The sequence below is a fragment of the Anser anser genome (assembly GCF_964211835.1).
Source record: "Anser anser genome assembly, chromosome: 11".
NCBI classification, from domain to species: domain Eukaryota; kingdom Metazoa; phylum Chordata; class Aves; order Anseriformes; family Anatidae; genus Anser; species Anser anser.
In genome coordinates, this window is record NC_139732.1 from 19,101,174 (window position 1) to 19,128,177 (window position 27,004).

Below are 27,004 nucleotides of genomic sequence, written 5' to 3' on the forward strand. Positions count from 1 at the left end.
ATTGTGCAGTTTAATGCAATTGTGTGGCTTCTCATTACCTATATACGTACAATCTTTTTTCATCCCACCAAACTTACAGCCTTGGTGATGCTTTGTGGCAGAAAGTTCCTCGCATCCATATTTAATCTGTTTTTTTAATCTGTTTTGTTTTGTTATGTTTGGGGGTTTGGGTTTTTTGACCTTTACTTTTGGTGTGTGTTGGTTTTGGTGTTGTTTTTTTAATACCTTTTAAAAACAGCCGGAGCCTTTCCAAATGATTTCCTCCTGCTTACTGATATAGTGGTAACACAGTCTTTTGCGTATGATTTTTTCCACTGTTACACACTGCATAAAGCTTTTCATTGAGTGATACACAGTTGCTCTTCATTATTTTTCTTGCTGGTTGCAGTTAATTTAGAACACAGCTATATGTATGATTCCTTTCATTATGCATTTAATCTGCTTTACTGTTGCCAATTCACCTTTTTGTTATGACTCAGTGAAGCTCTTCAAAATCTTTCCTCGATTTTACTCTACTTATTTGGTATTCTCTTCAAATTTTCCTCTCATATTTCTCTTCCCACTTCATTAATACATACAAGAAGTAAACTAATCCTTCTGCAGGTCCTTGGGGCAGCCAACTCCTAAACATTTGACATGATGAAAAGTAACCATTTGTTCCAATTATTTATTTCTATTAGCCACTTTCCGTAGCCCATGATAGCACTCATTTTCTTAACAGCTTCTTGTGAATCGCCCTGCCAAAAACTTTTCAAAAGTCAACATAAATTATATCACTCAGCTTTCCATTTTCTGCCCTACTGGCAACCTAGAAAATGCTACTGGATTTGGGAAGTAGAGCTGTCTTTGCATAGTCTTCATACTTGCATCTTTCAACTGCTGCAATTCAGGCATCAAGTATCTTCTTAAAAGCACGCTAGCAAAATGCATGGCCAGCTTTAAATGCGTGAGCGGCCCAGATGATGTCAATGACACAACTGAGAGCTCAGGATTCTGGGTTTTGATCGATTTGAGCTCACATGAGTCTACTTAAAAAGTTAGGTGCTTCCCTAAAAAGACTGGCATATCTAACTACAGGTGCGTATAAAGTGATTTTCTTTGCTTTCTTATTGGTTCTAATGATTTTTTAATGCATTTGTTTTAAGTTATGCATTGTGGAAGTTCTGATATAAAATGCATCTTTACAGTGCATTAATTCCCATAATGCAGAGGGGTTTTTTTTAATGAAGAACCAAAGGGCTACAAAGGACTGTAAGGTCAAATGAGCCTGCCATTTGTCCCCACAGAACCCAGTGAATGGTATCCACCAGCCCTGTCCAACAATCCCTTTAAGAGTGCTCACTAGAAAACTGCTGTGCCAAAGCAGCCCAGTGTTTGGCCATGTACAGAGGGCTCCTGGCCTAGTAGCTAATGCTTCCCGTCTTGCTCTGTGATACTCAGCACATGCACAGTGGAGAGAGAAAGCTACAAAGAGGGTAGATGAGACTACCAAGAGCAAGTGGTCAAAATAAAATCACTAGCTCTTTTTCCTAGAGCTTGAGAAGGCATGTTTCCTGCTATAAGAATTTGCATCATTTTAATGTCAGATCAGAGAGCCTTGCACTACTCCTCACCAGTTCCAACAATTTATGAACTCCTCAGCACTCATTCTCGCAGGGAAGTGGTGCAGAGGATGCCAGCATGCCCCTGCCATATGTCAGTTAGAGCCACGGCACCGTTTTAATCAGGGTAGATGTCACACTAAAACTGCTCTGAAATTTTACAAATCACAAATGAAGAAAGTTTCAGACAAAAAATGCCAACTTATTGAATAACAGAAGGTCTGTTCCAAACATCTTGGGTTTCAAAACTTTCTCCAGATCTGAGCCAAGGTCCCAAGGCTCCGTCCCCCGAGACCTGGAGCTCTGTGGCAGTCTGCTTGGCAGGACTCCCACGTTTAGCTTGGAGGCAGCCAGCTATGCCAGAGGTTTCAGGCTGTCTGCCACCGAGTCTGGAGGCTGAAAGCCCGGCGTGCCCCACCAGCGCTCGCAGGGCTCCCAGGCGCTATATGTAGAACAAAGCCGGAGCCCGGAGGACCTGGGTTTGGCTCCCGGACCCTGCGGCTCCCGGGCAGCCCCGTGCAGGATCCTACAAAGCAGACATCTGTGTCAGTTTTGAGCTCGCCTGTATGAAGCCCAAACAAATGGCAGCCTCATTTCGCAGCTAAGTGTACGAGCGCACAGAAAGTGTATTTAGAAATGTTAAGTTCAGTTGGTCTAGAGACGAAGAGTACAAGTGAAAGACTCCAAAAACCATCAGCCAGAACCAGTATTCCTTTGCATTATACTGATGTTTGACTCCCAGTGTATGGAGCCAAGCGATATAACTACTCCACATACTACAGCTAATCAAAAAATATCTGGTCTCTTTGCCTGTGGTATGCCCTGCACGCTGTCAGTTCTGTTGAAACAAATAACTATTTGAAAACTAGTTTTTGGTGGCTCGGACAGACTTCCACCAATTTGTGTTTGGTTTTGTACATCCTCTTGGGGATAATTGTTTCCTGCTCAACCCATAGATAAAACTCTCACGAACAGGCAATTTACCCCAGAAAGGTGTGTGTACGTCTACAGATGTTTGCACGAAATTATTCGCGCCCTAGTGGAGACCAAGAACTCTGACGTGCGGGAGCTGGGACAGACCTCGTGTATAAAACCTCTCCTGACATCTGCACTTCCCTTCAGAAGGAGGGCAGTCATCTTTACTGACAGTTATTTAAGGGTCTGCAAATGGGAACATGTTGAAAACCTCTGCAGGAGAACATCCACCGATGCTCTCAGGAGCTAACAATAGCATTCCTTCTGGTGACATTTGTTGTCTCCTGTTATCACCTCCCTGTTTCTCTCCATACATTGTAATTGAGAGTGATTGTTTTGTCAGGTCTCCTGACAGCATCAAAAACCAGCCCCTTTTAATTTCCTCTCTCCTTTCCTACATCGCTCTATTTCTGTGCCATCTGCTGAAGAATTTTTGCTTGTCATGTATCACTAACCACTGTTTTTCTCCATTATGAAAATCTTTGTAGTCTCATGGTGCCCTTAATTTAAATTTTCTCTATGAACTTAGTCACTGTTTCCTCTTGTTTTTTTAGCTTTCTCTGTTTTATTTATTCTGGAGAAATACTGGCAGTAAGAGACAACCAAATATGCTTGCTTTCTCAGTTTGCATAAAAGCCCATTGCTTTTAGATATCTTACAGATGCTCCCTTAGCTGAAGAAGTCTGAAATTATTAGTAAATTATCACCAGAGCACTGCCTTTAAGTATGTACAGTATTAACCATTGCCCACAAGAAAGACAGAAAGGAGACAGAGAAAGGCTGTTGGAAAGACTGAGAGGAATGCCAAGCTGTTTTACCAGGCAGAATAAGGGAATGTGGTTGATTTCACCTAGAAAAATGAAACCCATAGCTCCTTTTCGGTCAGCATAAATGCGTGCTCCTAACAAAAGCAGCAGCCCAGCCCTTCTTCCCACGACATCCTGGTCGTTATCCCCATCCCCTCCACTTTCGGTACTCTTGAGCCTACAAGATGAACCCGATCTGTTGGAAAATTAAGGAAGGTTTTGCAGGAAGGTTTTTTCCAGCTAGAGCAGTTGCTCATGGTGTGGCTGCCGGCCGGTACCCTAGTGCCGGCACCAAGTGGTGACACAGAGACTGCTCCCTCACACCGAATGGGGAGCTGTGATGAAAATGAGATAAAAAGGATCAGAAAGTAAGGGGGGGTTGAGGTGTCTGTTGTCTCTTGGAGTGGAAGCAGCAGAGCAGGGGAAGGGGATGGGGAGATCCGAGCCCTCGAAAGCCCGGAGGGGTGGATCTGCGCTCTCATCTCCTACTCTTTGTCTGCCTCATTTTTTTTAGACTACAAATTTCTGATCTGTTTCCTGCAGTGCCCAGTATAACAGAACCCCAGAGCGATCTGGAGTCTTTAGGCACCTTCCCGTTCCAACGGCAGCAACGGGAACATCGTGACATGTCCTCCCCTTTGGTGGTAGTGCAGTACAAGGTACAGGGACTGGCAGCTCAGACGATGATGTGGATTACAAGACTAAAAGAGTTTTCCTTTTGGAGAGAGGGAGGCTGAGAGGGGATGTGATCAAAGTTTATAACATCACCAAGGCCTCTGGTAAAATAAATGTGGAACTGTTGTGCGTTAAATCCCTCAATAGCCAAAGTAGGGACCCCTCACCGAAACTGGTGGAACGTCAGATAAAGGCGCAGATGAAAGGAAATTCTCCTCTGTGTAGTGGTTGCTAAACTTCTCGAACTCATACCACAGGAGGCTGCAGAGACAGACAGCATCAACAGGCTCAAAAAGGGATTAGAGAAATCCATGGAAAGGTCCACGAGGAAATACTGAAGAAAATGGGAAGGATCAGTCTTCTCATATTCCTGTCCAATATGAGGGATGATATTAGGGCAAAGGACTGCAGAAAGTGGACAACTTGGGTTTCCTCCTTAAGTAGCATTCGTTATTGCCATTTTCGGAGGAGTACTGCATGCACCAGTGGTGTGGAAATGTCTTAAGTTCCCTTAAGAAGTACTGAAACTTCTAAATACCAGTATGTGTTTAGGTACCTTCACGAAAAAGTTAATGATTACATTACTCTCCCCGTACAGGAAGAATTATTTTCTGCTTCCAATTTGTACTTGGACTGAGCATCATATACTCACTGCTAAGCCGGTAAACCACGTTTAGAAGTACCTAAAGCCTCCTCACTTAATTCGTGATGTCCGTAATTTATTTCACATGCATTACAGATTGCTTTGTGAAGGCCTCTTTTTTCCTGACACAGCCATTTTTCATTCTGACATGCTGAGGTACTGTTACCCTTGTGTGCCTTAAGCAGGTGCTAACTATTAAAGCTCGTGCAAAGACAATCTGGATGCTTTAGTGGCTCCAGAGCAAGCCTTCAGTAGCTCCATCACATCTCTGCAGCTAAATTGGCCTGATCTCTCAGGAGTGTTGTCTTTGGATTTTGCTGATCATTTTCTCCGGTTTATCAGATTAAACAAGATTACAAGGATGCACTGTATACACTGAGACAACAATTTACTCACTGCATCTTGTTCTGTTAATCATCCATTCTTGGAAATTGCGCTTTTCCATTTACGTTTCTCTCAAATTTAATTTAGATATTTCTCTGCCGAGGTTAAGTTTTTGTCAGCTGGCGTGCAGGCAGTTAGAATACAGATAAGATCTATAATTTCTTACATCATATGTTTAATTTACAGACCAACTACATTACTCGAACAAAGAAGAATGTGACAAAAAACTTGAAATAAATTATTTCTGTGAGGCTTTTAGCTGATCTGGATTATCTGTGTGAATTAATCTTCTACCATTCTCTTAGTGTCTGTATTTAAAATAGATGTAGCTTAATCTTCTACGCTAGGTAGATTATCAGTACAGTTAGTTGGACACATATTCCACTTAATGTTCATTCATGCCTCTGGTTTTATAAGTTCTTTATACTTTTCTGGGAGTTTTACCTCTTCATATCCTAGCAGTTTGTTGCTGGGTCAAGCAATATAGTAAGGACTGAGTAGATAAAAATATAATATCTGCATGTCTACCCAAATCAAATAGTTAATTTGTTTCGCTATATTATACTAATTATTTCAATTCTTGAAAATTTCAAATTCGGCTGGCTTCAAATACTTTTTTTTTTCAAATTGATGACTTAACCTAATTTGTCACAGACATTCATTTGCACCAGTTAAATCCTCTCTTTATTACAATAAGGACAATGTTTTGGATGGGATCTCTTAGTTTAACTATGAAAAGAGTTTTATGACCGACAGAAATAGCAGACTTTTTAACAAACATACATTTCTGTATGTAGATGTGTGTGTACACCATGCACACCCATTCTATGAAGAAGCCAAGGGAGGTACCAGTTAAGTACTCTGAAGCGCTCTACATATTTTTAACATCACATATCATAACTGCAGGGTGTACACGGGTATTTCACCTACTGAACAATTCCACAGGCCATTGCCAATTGTGAGCTACCAGACCATTCAGTTAGCTACACAAACATCAAGTTGAAACGTAGCTGACATAAATGGAAGGTAACTGGCTTTGCTTTAGAGAGTGATCTGTTATGAATTTACCATTCAATTCCACTCCAACAGAGCATTTTTAATTGGAGAGTGGTCATTTAAGCCATAAAATTTAAATTATGTTCTATTCATGTCATCTCCCCTTTAAAAATTTTCAGCTGTTTCATCCCAGATGCTGGAATGAATTTGCATTGGCAAGGTTTGCATCTTAGCCTTTCTCTAAGAGGGAGTATCGTAACTTTACGTCTATTTAAACAAACAAACAAAAACATTTGGAAACTATTTCAATGAACAGAGTGGCTTCAATCCCTGTTCCTCCCTGTTCATCAATAACCTGCCCCTGCTTTACTTTTAATGGCAATTGTGTGAAGCTTCTATAATTAGAAAAGGAGTCTTGCATAGAAATCTTGTAAAGATTTTCCGACGCATTGCCTATCACAACGGAACTGCAAAGATGAGCAAAATAATAACATACAGGTCATACAAACTGTATGTCAAAATAACCTGCTTTTACAGAATAAACTGTTATTACTCTCATTTATGTTTCAGAAGGAACTTTTATCTTTATTTTCATAGTTCTGTGTTTTTTTTCCTAATGCTGGATACCCTCCAAAATGGCATCGGCATTAATCCTTTCAATGTACGAGGTCCAATATCAACATCGTATCTGTCAGAAGTCAGCTTATTATTGTGACTGCAAAATGTAATGAGGAGAAGCTTGGGATCAGAGCAGTGATGGCTAACTGCTACTTCTAATGCTAACCATATGGGTAGAGGGAAGGGAAATCCAGTTGTGGTATCTATCAGCTCAGTAAGAACTCCCCTAACTTGCCGTCACATAGAGATGTGCAACGAGAGACAACCTGTGTTAAAATTATCATTTCATAATCACTTTTCTTTTTGGTCATCATAAAAGAAGGAAAATGTAACTTTGAATGATGGAATTTGGATGAAACCTGCCTTGTCAAGTTTGTCCAAAGCTGAATTCGAATTTCCTAATGAATTCAGGGATCACCCCAAAGTGATAGGACAGACCATGATACAACTGCTTTCATCTTCAAAGCAGAGCTGAATCCCATTAAGAGTACCAGTCCCACATGCTACAAGTCATTTGACCCAGTGGTTGTCTGATCAGAGAACAAAAAGGAACTGCATGTTGGAATATACAGGCTATAAAGAATAATAGGAATGGCTTGAGGCCATATTTGACTAGACAGGCATATTTCTGATTTACCGAACTTATCATGTAGAGGCTATTGTAAATATTGCATTATGTTTAAACTAATAAAAAGTATGACTCCATTTCTTTGAAAGTATAGACATAATTATGCTCTGATTATTTCCATCTGAAAGGTTCTTCTCTGGCCAATGGCAGCTTGAATCTACACAGCACTGTGAAAAGGAAACTAGATGGGGAAAAAGATTATGTCTTCGATAAGAGACTGAGATACAGCGTGCGTCAAAATGAAAGTAACTGCCGGTTCAGGGACATTGTAGTCCGGAAAGAAGATGGTTTCACACATATTTTGCTCTCGAGTCAGACTTCAGATAACAATGCACTGACCCCAGAGGTAAGCATGTAGCCCTAAAAGCCAAAGAAACCATGCTGATGTGTGGGTTATCTTGGAAACACTGCACTTGAGCTGCATTCTATGTATTTTCATGCTAATTTATTATCTTAAAAAAGAAATTATGGAGTTCAGATATATTTAATTTTTCCATAGATGTGATTTCTATTGAAAAAAATGCAATGGAATTGATTTTGAATTGGCATGTCTGAAACTGAAAACTGGAAGGAAGGAAAGGAATGACAGTCTGTACTTCCAGCATGGAGCTGTATGAAGCTGTTGTTCACATGCTGAAGTAATTGATATTTACCGTCCTTAGTAGAAATCTGGTCTCTTTCATTATATTAATTTAAACAGTGCTCCAGTTGTTGCATATGGAGGTATTTGAGGCTATATCCTGAAACAGTAACAGTAAAACTATACCTCAATCCCTAATTGCTTGTTTTCTGAATCACTTTATGAAATCTTTAGTTATGAAATCTTTGCCAATTAAGGGTTCTAGTCTCAGCTGAATTGCATAAAGATGTTCAATATATACACAATACTAATGAATTCCCTTGTTCCAAAACATTATACACTTACGGTCAGACTTGTAGCTTGTACTACGTGGTCACAGGAAGGGCTGAGAAGCTGTGGGCCCTAAATTTGACTCCACCTTCCCAAATGCACACATACACATGGACATTAATACCTAGAATTATACTAAATAGTTAAAACTGTCGGTACATACCTTTATCGCTCCTAGTTTTTAATCTATTTAATATTTAAAAGGACTATCTCAGTAATTATCTCAGAACACCAAACACCTGCTTTTAATACTAGTCCCTAAAAACACGCTAGATGATTGCATCAAATCCATCGTTCCATCCATGTATTAATTGCCACTAATTGACACTGCAGGTAATTTAAATGAAGAGCTCAAGGGCCTGAAAAAAGGTAGGAAATCAAGGACTTAGCATGTTCAGGCTGAACAGACATATCTTTACACTGCTGGCTGTGCTGTTCCACATCAGCAGCGTTCAAATGCACTGCCCCATGAATTAATTCAAGCTCTTCAGGTCTGCCAAACCAATCTGTTTTGTTCTTTGAAAACTTTCAATATGCCCGGAGCCCACCTCTGCCTAAGAATAAATGATGAGCACGTAATAGTCCTCTCCTTGCATCACCAGCATTGACTATTTCTAGAACCTTTATGGGAGCTCATTTGACAACTCGGAAATACATTTCAAAGAACTACTTTACTGACCAGAATCTGGATAGCCAGGAATTAATCAAGGTAATGAGCTCTCTGCACTTGTCTGTTTAAAACTCATCCAGGCTGAGAGCAATTGAAAGCTGTTAGCCTCTGAAGGCTGCTTGCTGGCAACCACGAAACTGCTTCTTTGGCCTCGCTCCAGGCTGCAGCCCTTGGGCACTCGCCACAAAATCCAGCACCTCCCATGTTGGTAAATTCAGCAAAAATTTAAGAAACTGAAAGGAGTATGTTGAATGTGCTGTCCCTACAGTTTGTCACCCATGGCCATAGCTAAGATAAACTGACAGAGTAGTTCAGGGAAGATCCAACAATTTTATTTTGGCCCCTTACAGCACCACTGAATAGAAAGGCACAAACCCCAAACTCCTACAAGATGTAAGAGGGTGTGTTTCGTTTTGCCAAAAGAAACGCTAACTTCAAGCTCGATTAAACATTCAGTAAATTATGTTTGCCAAATAGAAAATGATTAACTTGCAGAGAGCAGGTTTACTCAGTGTGGTCAAAATAGCGGTCTGGTTATTCTCAGCCATCCACGTTAGGAAAAAATAAATAAAAAAAGGGAAAGGTGTGCATTGCCCACAATCATTATAAAATTAATCTCATAAAAAATCACTCTCACCTGTAAACACCCCTGCTCCACTGCTTCCCTTTGGGTTTTACCTTAATCTTCAGATGGAATCCAATCGTTTAGTTCATTTGTTGCCCTCTGCTATTTCTGCTTTAATTTCACTTTAATTAAAATAACGAAGAACTTTAGAATTACGGCACAGTGTTCTGCATGTCAAAGCTGACTCAAAACAAAACTTTGCCTCCTTATCACTGACATGATACTGCACTTGTGGCCAGGAAACTTACTTCTACAAGGAAAAAAAATAAATAAATAAAAGGCTTAGAAAAGTCTACCTGAATCTTCATCCTACATTTTGGTAACCACATCACACCTGTGGTTTAGCACAAAATGTGTCGAGGCTCTTCCAGCAGCATTTGCGCCTCCCGAAGTTGGCTCAGTGCCGCTACAGTAATTGAGATTTTTCTACAAAATGTACAGGGACTATAGAAATCCTTCCTTACATTTTACAAGACCTTATAAAACTTTCAAGCCAGTGTCATGAAATGGCATAGCTTGGTTTTTTGATTGGTTTGGTTTGGTTTGGTTTTGGTTTGTTTTTGCAGTGGCTCAGGCTTGCCACTTTTAAAATTAATTTCTAAAGCAGATATGCAAAAATATTTCAGCATTACTGCTTCCATTAGGGCATTGTCTCTCACAGGCCTTTTGCTGCTTCTGAAGTTCATTCTCCAATTTTGATGCTGCTGCTGTTTTATCTAAGCACAATGCAAGGATCCAAGTTCTGTTTCAATTAAATGGACCCTTCCACTGTTTTTACGGCATATTATTAATACAGATAGGAATTAATATTCCACTGAATTAAACACAAAAGGTACCCCAAACAGCTAATGTGTGCACTGAAGATGGATATAACTACCTCAAGTACAGTTCACCTACAAAAAGGCCGGTTTCAAATTTCTAGCCATGAGAACCGAAGGGTTTAAAGTTCTACCAGGAGCATTTTGGAGCACTGCCTTGCCTTCGCTTTTCCTTACTTACAACTTTTTCTGACATTTTAAAATAAAAAAGGTGGGGGAGCAGATACAATTTTACCATTTTCTGTATTTTTGCTCTCATACAAAGACAAATTATTTCTTTGGCCACACTTATGCCTGAAGCCAGCCGTACAGGTTCATAACTCCTCTGTTTGTCAAACAGAAAGGACTCAGAATCTGTTTGCATAAAGAGCCAGTGAGTAACAAAAAGTGTGTTTGTGTAAAAAGGCACAATTGAGGAAGAGGCTCCAAGAACAACTGAATGGCTTTAAAATTTTGTTTTACTGTAATATTTACAGAATATTTACCTGTAAGGATATCAATAACGAATCCTCAGAGATTCAGAGAAATTAACCTTTTAATCTAGTATTTCTATTTATATAAACAAGAGACTTCTGTTGAAGACACTTTGTATAATTAAGGCGATAAATTCCCAGCTTCCCGATTTCCCCAGAATGTAAGCAATATTGAAAGCAAAGGGCACCAAATGCCTTTTAAAACTTCCTCTGTCCTGTGAAAGGCATTAAAATAAACTTTTAGAAGTTTAATGAAACCTTTAAACATTTTATGTTTGTTTTGCAATACAAGGTGTCCTATTAAAGGACTAACCAACTTGTTTTCTTGACAGGATTAAAAAAAATGAGCAACTTTTGAGAAAGTGATAATTTTATTATATATTTGGGTTTCAATAAATCAGTAAGTGAAGCATTAGGGTTGGTCTGAATTTATAAGCTGATAGATTTTCAGAAGCTGAAGGACTGGGCCATACTGTTTTGTATAAAGCTCATTCAGAAATGTTAGTCAAATAAATGCAAATAAAAATGCTGCCCCCACAAGTGATAATTGCCTAAAAGGACATTAAAAAAAAAACTAATTAAAAAAAAAAAAAGCTTGGAACTGGAGAATACTGCTGTGGAGCCCTGCAAATAGTGGCATTAGGTCTGGTCCATTACAGAAAGAAAAAAATTTAATTGGACAAATGCCACAGTTATACCAAAATGAAGGAAGGTTTAAGTACCATGGAAGAGAGAAGAAGAGCTTAGAATCTGATAAAGAAATGGAACTAAAACACATAGCATCTCTCTATACGTAAACTGAATTCATTGCTGCATTAAATAGAAATTCATACTTAAACACAGAGAGCACGTTCTGAACCAAAATTATGTTTAGAGTAGTGCAGTTTAATACACAGTTCTCTAACCCTAAACACAAACCATCTCTTTTATCGTATTTTATTATTAGTAGCTTTGCTGTAATCATATAATCATCTACAGGGAAATATCCATACCTAAATAATCAGTGCTGAAAGCCACGGTGCCAAGGCATTCAGAAGAAACAGAACACAGCAGGCTGGATGCAGATAGGCTGAGGGACGAGGCGACAAGGTAACCAGGTGAATTTGGGGCGGCACAGCCAAGGAGTCGTGTCACAGAACAGGGGAGTGACAACTGACTTCACTGGATTCAGTATATTCCAGCGAGCTCTGAGCACCTTTTAATAATGGCATTAACATCGAACTTACAGATATTTCCAAAAACAAAACAAACAAACAAACACAAAAATCTTTTGGAGATCGAAAACACTTCTACATTACGTTTTTCCATTTTGTCATGCTGTTTTCTTTTGCTAGAAATTAGGTGGAAATAAATTTCCACTCCTGCTCAAAAATACTCTCCAGAATATTGTCAGAGCCTCCCCATTTTCAACCATATGCCAGAAATCAATTCCTACAAATGGACCTTCAATATCCCTCTCTCCAAAACACTGAAAAAACAGTGACAGGAGAATATTGGTTCTTCCTAAAGGTAGTATAATCTCTGCTCCAAATTTTGGTGTACCAACTCTAAGATGGCTTTAGCAATCCAAATCGCTAAGGGGTAAGATAAAAAGGAGCCAGGGTTGTAGTGGTAGGGATGTGTTTGAAGGATAGCAGTGGTAACATCAAAGAGGTGGCACATAAGCAAATGTCACTGGAGGAAGGGGAACAGAAGGGGAACTCAGTGAACAGAGTACCACTTCGTGGCAGAGCTCCTCAGTGTACATAAAAATGTGTGAGTGTTAGTCTGTGATATTATTTATACGCCTTCCCTAAGAAAGAGCAGATTCTGGGAACAGGCAATCTTGCACTCACGTGGAACTAAGAAAATCAAAATATGTATTTTTTATTTCTAATATCTACCACCTTCTAAAATTTCTTTTTCAACTTTGGACAGAGATTTGTTGGTTTTTTTTTGCCTTTGTTTGCCCTTTACAAAATGTGCAGTTTTGCTATATTTTTACCAGCCGAGGGCTAAACAGCCTCTGAGATTCTTAGAAGAGCCAGTACTTGCAATATTCCTAATGCCATTTTTGTACCTGCACAAGAGTTTCTAATGCACATCCACATTCTGCTGCTTTTAATTGCTTCACTTCCACCCACTGCCACATACTCGGTAGTGCAGCAGCTCCGAAGTGCACGTGTAAAAGTAAAGCACGTGTAGTAAAGCACCTAGAATTCACCACCTGCTTTCTCACGTCCCAGCCTCAGCAGCCAGTAACAACGGGGTGTTTTTATGCAAACGTATGGAAAGCAGACATGCACTCCATGGCATGAAAATACAAGTTCAAACTTGTTCGCAGAAGCCACAACATTTCTAATAGAAGCCTACCTATTTAAAAGAGTAAAAATAAAACTTCTGTGTTTCCTAAATAAAACACTTTGGAGATCTAAAGATTTTTTTTTGGGGGGGGAAAGAAGGTAGCGAACAGAAATAATCACGAGCTAAAAATCTTGGTTTTCTCTCGGGGAAACCAAATTTGATGCCCCAACCACCTTGTGCTGTCTTTTACTTAAATTTACTCTGAGAGCAAATGAGAAAAAATTGGCTGAGCAGGGCCCTGTGCATAGGAGGTGCTTGGACACACGAGGATGTTCAAGCCCAGGCAGTGCCACGCTAGGTGAAATCAGGGCCCTACCGAAGCAAAGAGCAAAGCACTGACGAGAAGAGGGGAAGCTCAAATTGCTTAAATCGATTACAGCTTACGAACTGTGCTGAACTGTGACAAGTTACTCATCAGAAGTTCATGAAATAACATTTCCTTTTAAAAATCATTAAGAAAACAATTGTACTCAGATGAAAGGCTATTTTCTTACAATAGCAGCAGCTCAATCCCATACAGATTTTGATTAGTTTGATTTATGGTGCGATTAATAGCTTGATCCAGTCCTAAATCAGAGTGTAAAAATGTCTTTCTCTCTAGTGGCATTTTTGTTCTAACTTTTGTAGGCTGTAACAATATCACTGACCGCAGAAAAATGAATAATATATTTGTCATGATGTTGTATACGATGTCCTCTTGTGCTACCTCGCTCTGGTTCAAGCCATACAAACCAAAGCAGTTGAAGAACTGAAAGATGGGGTTCACAGATTTTATTTACAACCTGTTGAGGTTTAAAGGCTATTGTTGTGTTACAGTGATGTACACTGAATTTTGAAAACAAAAAAGCGGTATTTGAAATTATTAAATTGTAAGCAAATAGCATAAGCTAGCTAGAATTTCCCATAGAACAAGCGAAGAACAGCCAAGCTCTAAAACCTCTTTGAATTAATAAGCATCTACAAAGCACTTCCAAAGACAAAATATTTTGCGAACTCTCAGTGTTATCATTCTATTAAAATTATATAAATATATATCATTGATGTAAGTATTAATAGTGCCCAAAATTTAAGTCTCTCAAAATCAATAAGGTTTGTAAAAGTAGGGAAATGATATTGCAACGGCATGCATGTCGAATTGTTTACTTTTCTTTATCCACAGATCATGAAGGAAGTTCGGAGAGCATTGTGCAATGCATCAGCTGATGACAGTAAACTCTTACTTCTCAGCGCAGTGGGAAGTGTATTCTGTAGTGGCCTAGATTACTCATATTTAATTGGCAGGTTATCCAATGACAGAAGAAAGGAAAGCACTAGGATTGCAGAAGCTATAAGGTGACCCAAGCTTACCTATGATCTCTAAATTATGAAATGCAGTGTGTGATTATAAAGATATTTATCAGGTCCAAAAATGTTGTATATTTAAGTGTTGATTGCCTTCTAATTATAGTCCTACAAATTTGTTTAGTAAGAACCTTGGACCTTTCCTCATTACAAAAGAAAGCACAATTATTCCAGTGCTAACTATCCACAGGGATTTATTTTATTCCACTTCTCTGTATTTAATACTTCAAATTAATCCTCCAAATTCAAATACAACTTTGTTGTTGTTTTTCCAAATTCGCTATTGCTTCGTTTTCTAAAGTGGTTCCTGAAAGGCAGATATTTTACTTGTTTTAATGTTCATCATTTTAATGAATTTCAGTACAAATGGGAATCCATGGTTTAGTCATATTCTGTTGAAACAGCAGTTTTCCACTGTATTTCAGAACCTTATTAGAAGGGTCTCCACTCTTTCTTAAATTTAAATTACTTAATATATATGCAAATGTAGTTTTATTTTCATAACTAAAATGTGACTTTCCTTATATATATATATCATGTTACCTTAATAGAAATCCAGGGTTTATGACATGCAGTCTACAAATCAATCTGCACAATACATCACCAAATCTTTCCATTATCCACAAGGTATACTTTATTCATATTTGGCAGATCTTCCAGTATAAATCAACATCGCCCCACTGAAGTCAGTGGTATTTCACCAGTCTGTACCAGCAGAGGGTTTGGTCTCTTAATTTTTTACTTCCTACAAATACGATTCTTCTGAGAGCTTTAAAATTTTAAGCAGCAAATTCTAACAAATCTATGAAGGAATATTAAAGAATTTGTCTTACAATGGACATGTATTTTGGATGTATTTATAAAATACGAGAGTAGGTACAGTTGTTACGTGATGTGTTAACCACCAATTATCTTGGTTACAAGTAATGCAGATCAGTTTTGATTCTCACTTTAATACTTTCGAAATTCTCAAAATATTTTGAAATAATTAAAATGTACTTCTTAAACATAATAAATCATGACCTGTTTTTAACAGTTTAGCTATGCTTGAATATCACTTAATGATATTAAAAAAAAATCCCTTTGAAGGATACATCTTAAGTATTTCTTAAATACGAGGCATTTTTAAAAATGCAGAACCAAAAAAAAAGAAAAGAAAATAGGAGGGAAGAAAATCAGTATTCTTGTTTGAAAACACAGGCACACTCGCACTCCCTGAAAAGATATAAATTTAATACTATTTGTGTAAATATTGTGTAGAAAGATATTGTTATATATGTACACAATTACCTACACACATTTAATACACAGGTATACTTACCAGTTCAACATTTAAATGACAGTAAGTCAGACTGCAAGACTGTTTTCCTGTCCTTGGGCTCACCGAACGCTCCTGAAGTGCTCGTACAATGTACTTCTCGTCAAGAATGTCGGCTTCAGGCCCACTGGAAATAGATTTTTATTGTACTTCTGGAAACAATACACTACGTTTTCCATTTAGCACCGTCTGTGCTTTCTGTGAACAAAGGACTCAACTCATGGAAAATACACCATAATAAGAGTAGTGAAAATGCAGGCTTCCCTTTTTCAGTGGCTAGGATGTCCTCAAACACATTAACGCATCTCTGCCTTCACTGCTCTACATCAAGTTAGAGGAGCATGCTTCTACAAACATGAAATTAAAGTCTTCATTACCGTGTGTTTTCCCTTTCTAAACTGTGGATCCCGTATACTGACCACAAGTCAAAACTAAAGTTTAAATACCCACCAAATCTCATCTCACACGAACGATGTATTCCTTTGGCCCCCATCCTCACCCGCTGCCTTTGGGGCTTGCAGCTCACAGATGCGTGGTGCTGCCGCTTCTCTCCAGCCACCATGCAGACACGTGCCTGGCATTGCACTCCTGCAGCAGGGAGAAGGCAGACAGATGACTGCACAGCAGCTACACATGCATGGCCTGCAGTGTCCTGCACTCAAGAGACTCGTGGGAAGCATTCCCAGCGCCAGCCTGCCTTGTCGCACCACCAGACAGGTACCAGGACAGGACCCGATATGTAAAATTCTAGGTATGGCCAGAAGAAAGGACGGACGACCTTACTTGCTGAGCTTCTTTACAGACTTGGACATGTTTATGAGCCCTGACTGCAGCACTGCAACAACGCAGAGGCATCCCAAAGTGTGTCCGACGGTCAGCTTTCCAGACCTCCTCTAGCGAAAACAAAGCCTTCTGTACACGACACTTTCCTACCTTCAAGCTTCAGGTTCTGCTGTCAAGCAACAATTACAACTTTCAGTCCTTTTCAAAGACTTCCTTGAATTGAAACAAGGATCTTCTATCCCAGCAGCTACACGTGAACTTCTGGTTTGGAGGCACGTGAACGTGCCAGGTTCTGAGGACAGAGAACTCGCTGAAACAAGTGATGTCCTAAGCAGGGAACACCGATAAGTGGAGTGCAGCTTCTGCAGACCAAATACAGGCATTTGTTCCCCTTGTAAGCTCCCAATATTTTAGCTTTCCACTCCATCCTATAGATGGTATGTTCCATAGCCATCCGTTGTGCCATACTCCGTTCCCCATCCTCCCCTCGTGACAGAGGCTCAGTGTCTTCCCAATGATCTGCTCCACTTTCAGTCCACCTCCAAGCCTTCCTTCCTTGCTCACTCATATGAAGATTTCACATTTCCTTCATCCCTTCCCCTTCATTAATGTGTTCTGCTTTGTTCCTCCTGCCCATCATCTCCCCGTTTCCTCTCCACACCACTAATCTCTCTTCCACAGTCACTTCCAGGTCCCTTTTGCTTTCTGCTTTTCTCCACAAATCTTCTTCTGCCTCCACGTGGTCCTCAGATCTGCTGCCATCACTTAGCCGTATTGCTTGTTCTTTTTGCCTATCTTTTGTTACACCCCTCTTTCCCATGTGTAGTCCTACTAGCCGAGTTGATGACATTACTACGGATCTCAAAACTCTGGAATTAATCAGGTGCAGTGATCCGCAGTCACTACTCAAGCCCATAAACAAGAAATAACAAGACAAGGGAACAGCATTGCTTCTGCAAACAAAAATGAACCTCAGCTCTCCATAACCCTGCCGTCCTCTAGAGATTGTTTTGAACACATACATACGGTGTTCCTTATTTCAGCCACTTTGTCTTTTCTCTGATCTTCTCTTTTATTCCCATGACTATATTCTCAAAGTCAAAAATCAAATCCTTACTAGATGGCTTGAAAAACAGAACTCGGTCATTGAACGCTTAATGCTTAAGAGACATCAGACTCTTTGTTTCTATTTAAAATATAGCTAAAGTCCTTGCACTTCGGTCCAATAAAATACTTATCTTTTTTGCCAAATCAGCACTCTGACCTGCAAGGCACACCTCCTGTTCCCAGAAGCACGAGTCTCGGTCCTCATGACCTCAGGGAGAGATCTGCAACTCATTGAAGGGCACCTTTGACAAAAAATCACGTTCTTTCCTCAAATCAGTCGGCAATGATGCACTCTGGATCTAATAAATACCCAAGGCTGGAACAGAATAACCTATTTTGTTCTGAGCTTGATTTATATATGTCACTCTTCTAAAATAACTGAGCATCTTGTTTGCCTTCATATACCTGCTGTGTGCTGAGCTGCTGGAGCCCAGAATTTGCCCTCAGTTACACTCGTTTTTTTCCTAATTGGTGCATAGGCTGTTCCACTCAACAGATGTCTTTCCACAGTTCCTGGTAGGTGACTTATTTAAAGTATCTCCTCAGTACACGGAATTTAATATGTTCGAATTCATTCATCCAGATGAATTGGATCGCATTTACTTCCCTGTTATTTCCAATTGCTTCACATTTTCAGTTGTAAGTGGGCAAGGGTATCTACTTCGTTATGCCTCTGCCCAAGTCAATTGCAATGAAGACCCAACAGACCTCTCATGAAATTCTTTCCTGCTCAAACATTTCTCTTTCTCTCTGAATCCCCTCTGGGGGTCTTGTTCTTTCAGCAGGTGTGCCATGAGCATTCACTGTCTCCCAATCCACTGACGGGACTTGCAGTAACCTTTGAGATAAGATTTTTAAAAGAACTTCTTGAAAACATAAATACTCAACAATACTCCTACGAGCTTCTTGTCCTTCACACTATAATATGTTCATCAAGTTGGCCAAACCAGACCATCAGAGTCCATACGAGCCATTCTGGAACAAACGGAGAAGCACTACATACAAACTCATGAGTTACTGGTCTACAAGTAACACTGACCCTAACCACACCATTCTGCCAAAGCAGAGCAGTCAGTGCATTCCAATTAGCCAGTTCATACACAACATATGCAAAAGTATTTAATATGCCAGGTACTCCAAATGATTAAATAGCTAAGTATGAGAGTCATTTTGTGTGTGTAAAGTAGAAAATATCTTGCAATTCTGACCTCATAAAAATGGGCCATGGCATTTATTGTGTTCATCTGTGGTTCTGATTTGTTTTCAGATTAAATGCTTTTAAGCTCAGGAATTCATCTGTGTGTTACTTTTGTATTCAAGATCTTTCTTTTATTTTTTTATTTTAGGGATTTTGTTAAAGCTTTTATTCAGTTTAAGAAGCCAATTGTGGTTGCTATCAACGGCCCTGCTCTTGGGTTAGGAGCTTCTATTTTGCCACTATGTGATATCGTTTGGGCAAGTGAGAAGGCATGGTTTCAGACACCATATGCAACAATCCGACTCACTCCAGCTGGCTGCTCATCTTACACATTCCCACAAATTCTGGGTGTTGCACTGGTAAGGTTTTCCACCTAAAACTGCTGAAGAACCTTTGTTAAGTTCATGCTGTTCTTTCTCTCTTTAAAAATTAAAACAGAAAACAACTGTTTCTCTGAATTGTCATAGATGGAAATGTAATCCATGCAAAGTTCATCTAATGCCTACCAATTTCTTTTCACAAAATGATTTCTGAATTCAATAAATTGCACATGCTGTATGCAAGAAAGACTGAACACAGTTTGAAAAAGCAAAAATTGTCAAGATTATGGTAGAAAAGGGAAGAAATGCATTAGCAGAATGATGCTGCAGAATACTTTGTGTTGCGTTAGCACTGCACAGTAACAGAGCTGGATTCTGTTATCTGCTTCTCTAAAGTAGATCCCTAGTAATTCCAGTAAGGCTGCTTAGTTTTTACCAGAATAACAATGCAGAATTCGCCCCACAAAGTATTTCATGCTCTGTTCCATGACTCGGCACAGTAACGCTGTATCACCAACAGTTACTCTCGTAAAATCAGCAATACGGATTCATCGTGCATGCCAGCACATTTCACTTACGCGAAACCCATGCTGTGCTCTGGCCACCTGCACAGTCCTTAAATAGCTACCAAAACTCCTTTTGAAGTATTTTGCAGTATGGAAAGATACAGCAAACCGTTTGTAAATTTAATCTTGCAAAATAGCAGGCAGGTGTGGAAGAAAAATTTAAATCAAAAAGGAATCATGGAAAATTAAGGAAAAAGGAATTTTGACCCAAGATCTCAAGTAATCTTTTGGTTTCACAGGCAAACGAAATGTTGTTCTGTGGGAGAAAGCTGACAGCGCAGGAAGCCTGCAGCAGAGGACTAGTGTCCCAAGTGTTCTGGCCAACAACGTTTAGCCAAGAAGTGATGCTGCGGGTGAAGGAAATGGCCTCCTGCAGTGCAGTGGTAAGGAGTCCAACTGCTTTGTGACTAAGTTACGCTTTGCAGAGGTAAGGTGTGCTCCCGAGGCTCATCATGTCAGAAAGCAGGTCCTCAGCCATAACCGTGGAAGAGGGCTAGCAACAGAAAATCAGGATCGGGATCAGCAGTCTCGTGGAGATTCCAATTTTTCAGGGGCAGGGAGGGTTTTCACTTCCCCATCTCCACATTTATTCAATGTGCGGAGCCGCCCTGCCACAGATTTTGAAAGGGAATTTCAGCACAGGTTTCTTTCATGAAGAGAGTTTGATATACTGGGAAACCTCTGCAGGGCCAGGAAGAAAACCTATTTGCCTTTCACACTGTCCTGGCCTGCTATTTTTCAGCTGACTGCCTTCTCTTGTGCACCTGCCTAGTTCCTGACTCCGCACAATGTCCTACGCGAGCACCCGAAGGGAGGGGTAGTGCCAGCTAACATCCACTGCGACGAGACACAGGGGATTTGCATGCACTCTGGCCACAGTATTATGACTGCCCTGTTGTGTATATAGAAGTTGAAAGAAAATCCTTTCCTATTTTTACTTTCTAAGGTTCTCCCCTTCAGGCATCTATGCTCCCATTCCAGGCACATCCTTGTTTTAAAAAAATGCAGTGAAGAACATGATACAGGCTGCAGTAAAACTGCACTAACTGAAGTGCAAATTGCTACCATTTCTTTTTATACTTCCTATGCCTGAAACTCTCTTGGCATCCCTTAGTTTCATTTAAAAGATCTGTTGTAAAAGAGAAGGTAGAGACACGGGAGATTTTTAATTAAATGAAGTGTAGATTAGATCTCACCGAAGACATTCAGAATGAAACTCTGGAAATGTAGCATAAGCTTATTTGATCACGCTGATATAACGTGCATTATGAGTTGGGAAAACCTCTGGGCCTTACTGAGAATTTTTCTTTCTTTCACGGCTACTGGCTGCCAAGGAAATCTTCTCCTGAGACCTGTTGGAAAGAGCAGTGCTAACTTGTGGACTAGGACGAGAGTTAAAACTCTCCAAGACCAGGTTTACTCCCTGAGATCCTCAGTGCCAACCAGGCTGAAGTCACAAAAACCGTGCATGTGAGGAGCTCGTCCCAAGTCGCTGTGGATACTTGTTCACAAACAGAGAAAAAAAATGTGCAGGCCCCGCTATTTACAGTGAATGCCATTTACTTGAGTTACAGAAATATTATCCTGGAATAACATTGTTGAAACCTAAAACAGATAGGAACTGGGCTTAATTTGCAGGTGTCGTCAAGGCTGCCTCTCCTTTAACCATTAGGGCTGTATTAGTTTTAAATTAAATCTTCTGTCCCCAAAATTCAGCAGTTTATGAATTATTATAGTTTTGTTTGGCTTGTTGGGCTCCTTGTGAGATACATATTTGCATTATATATTAGAAAATAAATTTACAGGAGGCAATCTCATTGGGTCCAAAAATGGTTCTGGGAGAAACTAGAGTTGTTCATGCCTTCAGGAACCTGCAGCAACTATGAAGGACCTGAGACTGGGCTTTCCGATGGAAAAACTCCAGTGATTTCTTGTGACTGATTGCATTATGCTAAGCAAATCTACCTCCAGAACACAGTCGGGGTGCTTTTTTCACTAAATGCCCTTCTGTTATTAAATATTTCACTCTTACAAGCATTTAAGAAAATAAACTCTAAAGGTATTTGCAGTAAAAGCCCATTCTTCCTCATTTCTGTTCTGGTACGGAAATGATGCATGGAGAACAACTGTTAAAGGCGGACATCCACATTTGGCTTTCCATCCTCCATAGCCCTAAAGACTACTTTACAGAAAACATTTTCATTTCAAGGGATCACATTTTCAACAGGAGGGAGTTCTCCTCCTTCCAGTAATACTGCATAGCGGACCTTGAACAAACCCAGGCCCTTCAGAATCCCTCATTCCTTAAAAATGTTGGCACTAATGCACAAACCTCCATCAGCCAGTGGGGTTATAGCTGTAAACCAGTTCTGACTTCTGTGCCCAAAGGGGTTATTTAGATTGGAAAACAGTGTCTGTAGTACAAAATGCTGTTCACACCATTATCCATAATAAGTTTGTCAGATTTAGAATAAAATACTGAGCGATGTTTTGGCTTTAGGTATTGGAAGAGTCCAAGTGTCTCGTGCGGAGCTTCCTGAAATCCGGCCTTGAAGATGTGAACGAGAAAGAGTGTCAGATGCTAAAACAGCTGTGGAGTTCTTCCAAAGGACTGGATTCATTATTCAGCTACTTGCAAGACAAAATTTATGAAGTCTGATGTCTTGGCCTGACTTCAACAGAAAATGCTCCAGTTGTGACCAGAGTCAAACATTACCTGTGTTTGAAAAGCAGAGGCAATGCATCATTGAGGAATTTGTGACAGTGTACCCTACCGCATATGGTTGTGTCGATTTCCTTGTGAGCTACACGGCTGCTTGTAGCTGGTTTGATTTCGTGTAACCGAGACGTAGGCAGGCTTGTTCAGTGCACATAATTTCTACAGAGGGCTGCATCTTTCACACGCTCATCCCGACAGAAGTATACATTCCATGTGCTGAGAAGCACCCCCAAGGCCCAATAGGGCACACCATTGGTGAGGAGGTATTTTGTCTGTCCTTAACTTATCCTTGCTGTCGCGACACATCTGGGCTGACACAGAGGGCTCAATCTAGGAACCGGGTCAGCGTAATATTTTGTAGACCCAAACACCACACTTTTGAAATGTTTTAATTATTTTTTTTTCTAAGTTCTAACAGTGTAATGGAAAAATCTGGTAATTTATATGTATAATATGTAAAGTTAGGTTTACAAAAAACTACTAGGATTTTTTTTCTTTGTTAAATTTATTTAACTTATTTATTTTGTGTTCATATTCAGCTGTTTATTGATCACGGATCTTATTTTGATACTTCCCTTGACCGAATTAATAGTATCACATGAGAATGCAAACACATTTTTAGCAGCAAAATATGTAGAAAAATAAAGAGTATATGGAAAACACACAGCATGCTGTGGGTACTGCAAGAAACAGCCACAGGCGTGCTCCTGTATGTGTAAAATTGTACAAAAATCATGGAACTGATTCATTTGCCAGGGTTAAGAGAAAAAAAAAAGTGGATTCTGAAATAGTGAGTCCCCCCTAAGTCTCTCTTCACTTTCTGCCTTCTCGAGGAGCACTGAAGGGCTTGCCAACAAGATGCTTCATTTACGTTTACTATATTCCTGTTAGCCGGATGTCAGTAACAGGGTGAGCGGTGCCATCACTTGGCGTCGTACTGTTCTTCAGGTTTAGGCATCCCTTTTTGGTCTGAAGTCTGAAAACCAATCCTTATGAGCCTTAGTCTAGTTGCCTGACTCCTCAGGTGTGAGACAATTCCTGCTCTGGAGGCCTTTGGGTGTGGGCCAGCAGTGTATATACACGGTGCTAGGTATCGAGCTAAGGGGAGGGAGAGGCTTCGTTTGGCTTCTCCTGGCTCTCCACATCTGGCCACCCCACCACCTGGCTACAGCAACTCATGGCTATCCATAAAAGCAGTCTGCGATGAACAACAGAAACCCAATCTGCTTTTTTAGAAAGTGATCCTAGGACTTCTCAGTGGCACTGACTGACTTGGGAACACTGGATCCCTCTCCTTTCTTCCTTGCCAGCAAGGCAATTAACAAAGAACTAACCCGAGCATGCTCCATGACTTCAGCTGCCATTTTAGCACGCCCAAATTAAAGCCTCTTGAAGCAGAAGCTTTGCACATTTTTTTTGCTTTGTAATTTCTGCACTTGCTCTCCATCCTTGAGCTCAGTGTGTCGCTTATGGTTTCCGCTCTGCAAACGAGGCTGTTAGGTCTTGTCCCTCCCGGTCTTTCCACGAAGAGTTTCAACAAAGCCTTTGAAAAGTTAGCTAACAGGTGATTACAAGAAGCAGGAGCCTCAACACATCTTTATAACATTTCTTGTTCCACAAATAATTAGAAGCGCTGTTTCTATGGCCTAATTGTACCGCTGAATTTTAAGGAAATCATTACCCTGAAGGTGGGAGTTCTCATGGAACTTCTTCATTAAAAGACAAAACCTGCCTTCTAACCAGCCTGTTTAAATATTTCCAAGAAATCCTATCAAAACAGGTAACTCCTTTAGAAGTGTCTGACACAATGCTCTCCCAAGCACCATCTGAGGTGACAGATAGCCCACCCGTTTTATACCAATACTCACTTATTTCCACGAGCTGCCAGCAATGCCCCGGAGCCGCGGCAGCGCTGAGGCACCAGGACAGCGCTCCCGGTCGGAGCAGAGGGGTTACGCAAGGGAAAACCACTCACCTGCACAAGGGTTTGCACAATCAGGCCTCCAGCATATGACTTCAGAAGTTAAAAACATTAAAAAAAAAAAAAAAGCAATGAAAATACCATGATTCCTCAATTTCCTTTATTTCCTTTCTTCCTGTCCAGAGAGCCATATCTCCTAGTCATTGTTAATAAGATGTTAGGAAGTTTATTTCAATACTATGCTTGGTTTTTGTAGATAAATATGGGAAAATTGCTCAGCAATGTGAAGGTATGCTTTCTATGTGAGATTTTCAAAGAAGAATCATAAGTCGTTAGACCTTTAAAGCGCATCATTTCATCTGATTTTTCAAATGTCTGTATCTTAGCATTTTTTATGACAAAGGAATGGTTGAAATACATTTTCTATAATTATTTTTCCATTAAAGCAAGCGTTAACCATAGTTAACACTTTTAATTATTCATATCTATACAGTTACAGTCTAGTTTTCATGGAATCTATTTTCCCTTCAAGAAAAGAATAATAATGTCAAAAGCTTCTTTTCCAGTATTTAAAGATCAGAGTCAATTTTCTCTTGTGTTCCTGTCCTTACTAGGTATTCAGATATTTCAATGTACTGTACATATTAGTCTGGGTACCTTTACTAATATTCACAGTATTTAAGATTATAAATGCAATTTGTTGTTAAGTATGTTATTTTATTCTTGTGTAAATTGTTTTGTACAATCTTTAAAAATCTACAGTTTTGCATTTGTAGATATTAAAGGTAAGCAATTTATTTTGTGTTGTCCTGCATGTATATTTTTGCTGTAGATAAGTGTTGCTTAGTTTACTATTTCAGTACATTTCTGTTTAAATGAATAAGCTTACAAACTTTAATACAGTATATATTTTCAGAATATAAACTTTTATATTTCTGTGGTAGGTTAGGGTATGCGTTTTAGGCAATCTTTTTCACTACTATTAACTGTTCTTTTAATCTATAATATAATGGTTTTGTGCCAATAGTTTTTTCATTAGAATATAATGCTCTTTTAATGTTAGGGATAAACAGACCGTTTTGTTTGAGGTTTGTTTTGTTTTGTTATTATTTTTTTTAATTATTTTGCCAGCATTTACAGTTTTAAATGTAATTTATAAATGTATTGCATTTGTGAATAAGCCTTACCATTAGGTACAAGAAATCTTTAAAGCTACATAATTCTTATGTAGTACTAAGGACTTCCCCAAATAATTGCTGTAAGAAAGTTAGCAAATCAGAGTACAGGGCCTTAAGTTTTTCTTGTGAAAAGGATAATACGGGTTGTTTATTTGAACAACATAGTTAGACTAGACAGCGTGGGCTTTGTTATATATAAACTGTGCATTTGTGCTCCCAACCACAGTAGTTTAATCTCAGGCTTTGTGTGGCTGGGTCTATAAAAGTCAAATCTGGCTAAAGCCACCACTCGTTAGGAGACACTAAAGAAGTTTACATAAGAGACTTATAGACAATCTTAATCATAGTACATTTGGGTACTCGCTATCCTAGATGTGTTATCTGTGTCTGCCCAATTAACCGTATGTTTTAAGCCATATTAAATCTCTTTACTGCTACTTTAAATACTACACTGAAAGTCATTCACTAGCTTGCTTACTCACGGACGGGATTTGAATTTTTAGTGAATAAAAATATTATGCCTTCCATGAAAACAAAGGACCAAAGAATTGCATTATTCTAACAAAGCATTAGTTCCTTAGCCAGTGAACTACTTTGACATTTGTACTGAAGATCAAATAGTCTCTTTCTGCGACGAACACTGTATTCTCATCTACGTCGAGTGTAAGGGGAAAAGATGTATCCACTGACCTATTGGGAAAGGAGTGACGTTCAGCTAGGATGGCATGTCTATTGGTAAGGCTTATTACCAAACCTCTGAGATGAAGCAAAGAACCAAAAATTCACAAATTATGTCAATGTAAATTTATTTTCAGAACTTGCACAAGTAATTAATTGTAGAACTTTGCAAATTAGGCCCTTAAGTTATTTTGTCAGAACGCCATGGAACAGACTAAAACAGTTTCTAATATTTGTAATGATGAGTACATATTATAATATTATAAGGGTACAGGCACCCCTATATCACAGTGTTGTAAATATTTTCTGAAACTGGTACAGTACTGAGGGACTTGTATCTTCTGATATATCAAATATTGACTGTCTAGATCAAATTGTACACAATTTATTTGTTGATGGTCCTGTAACTAGTGTATGGACACATTTCTGGGTGCCTTAGAAGTTGTATTTTTCATGTGTGTTAATATGCAGTATTTATACATTGTGAGAAGCTGCTTTGAATAAAAACATTGAAACTTCATTCCACTGCAGTGATTTCCAGCTTTATGTAATCGGATTGAATGTGATAAGTAGTAGCCACAGACTCAAACATTACATATTATATTGCATTATATATGATAAAACTATTCACAGGCTCTTGCCTTTTCAAGAAAGTAAGCATACAACGAGCTTTTTAAAAGAGAAATTAAATTTAAAACTATTTTTATGGC

General features: G+C 39.3%; 1 protein-coding gene across 1 annotated transcript in view; it reads left to right on the forward strand.

Annotated features, from left to right (window-relative positions):
• The window catches only part of CDYL2 (chromodomain Y like 2), a 58,942-nt gene extending 32,129 nt beyond the window's left edge, over window positions 1–26,813 (forward strand). The window contains exons 3-7 of the mRNA XM_083851631.1: window positions 7,455–7,672; window positions 14,325–14,497; window positions 19,061–19,271; window positions 20,038–20,181; window positions 22,299–26,813. Of these exons, the coding sequence (XP_083707757.1) occupies window positions 7,455–7,672; window positions 14,325–14,497; window positions 19,061–19,271; window positions 20,038–20,181; window positions 22,299–22,457 (905 nt within the window). The 3' untranslated portion in view covers window positions 22,458–26,813. The remainder of the gene's footprint in view (window positions 1–7,454; window positions 7,673–14,324; window positions 14,498–19,060; window positions 19,272–20,037; window positions 20,182–22,298) is intronic.
• The last annotated feature ends 191 nt before the right edge of the window (window positions 26,814–27,004 follow it).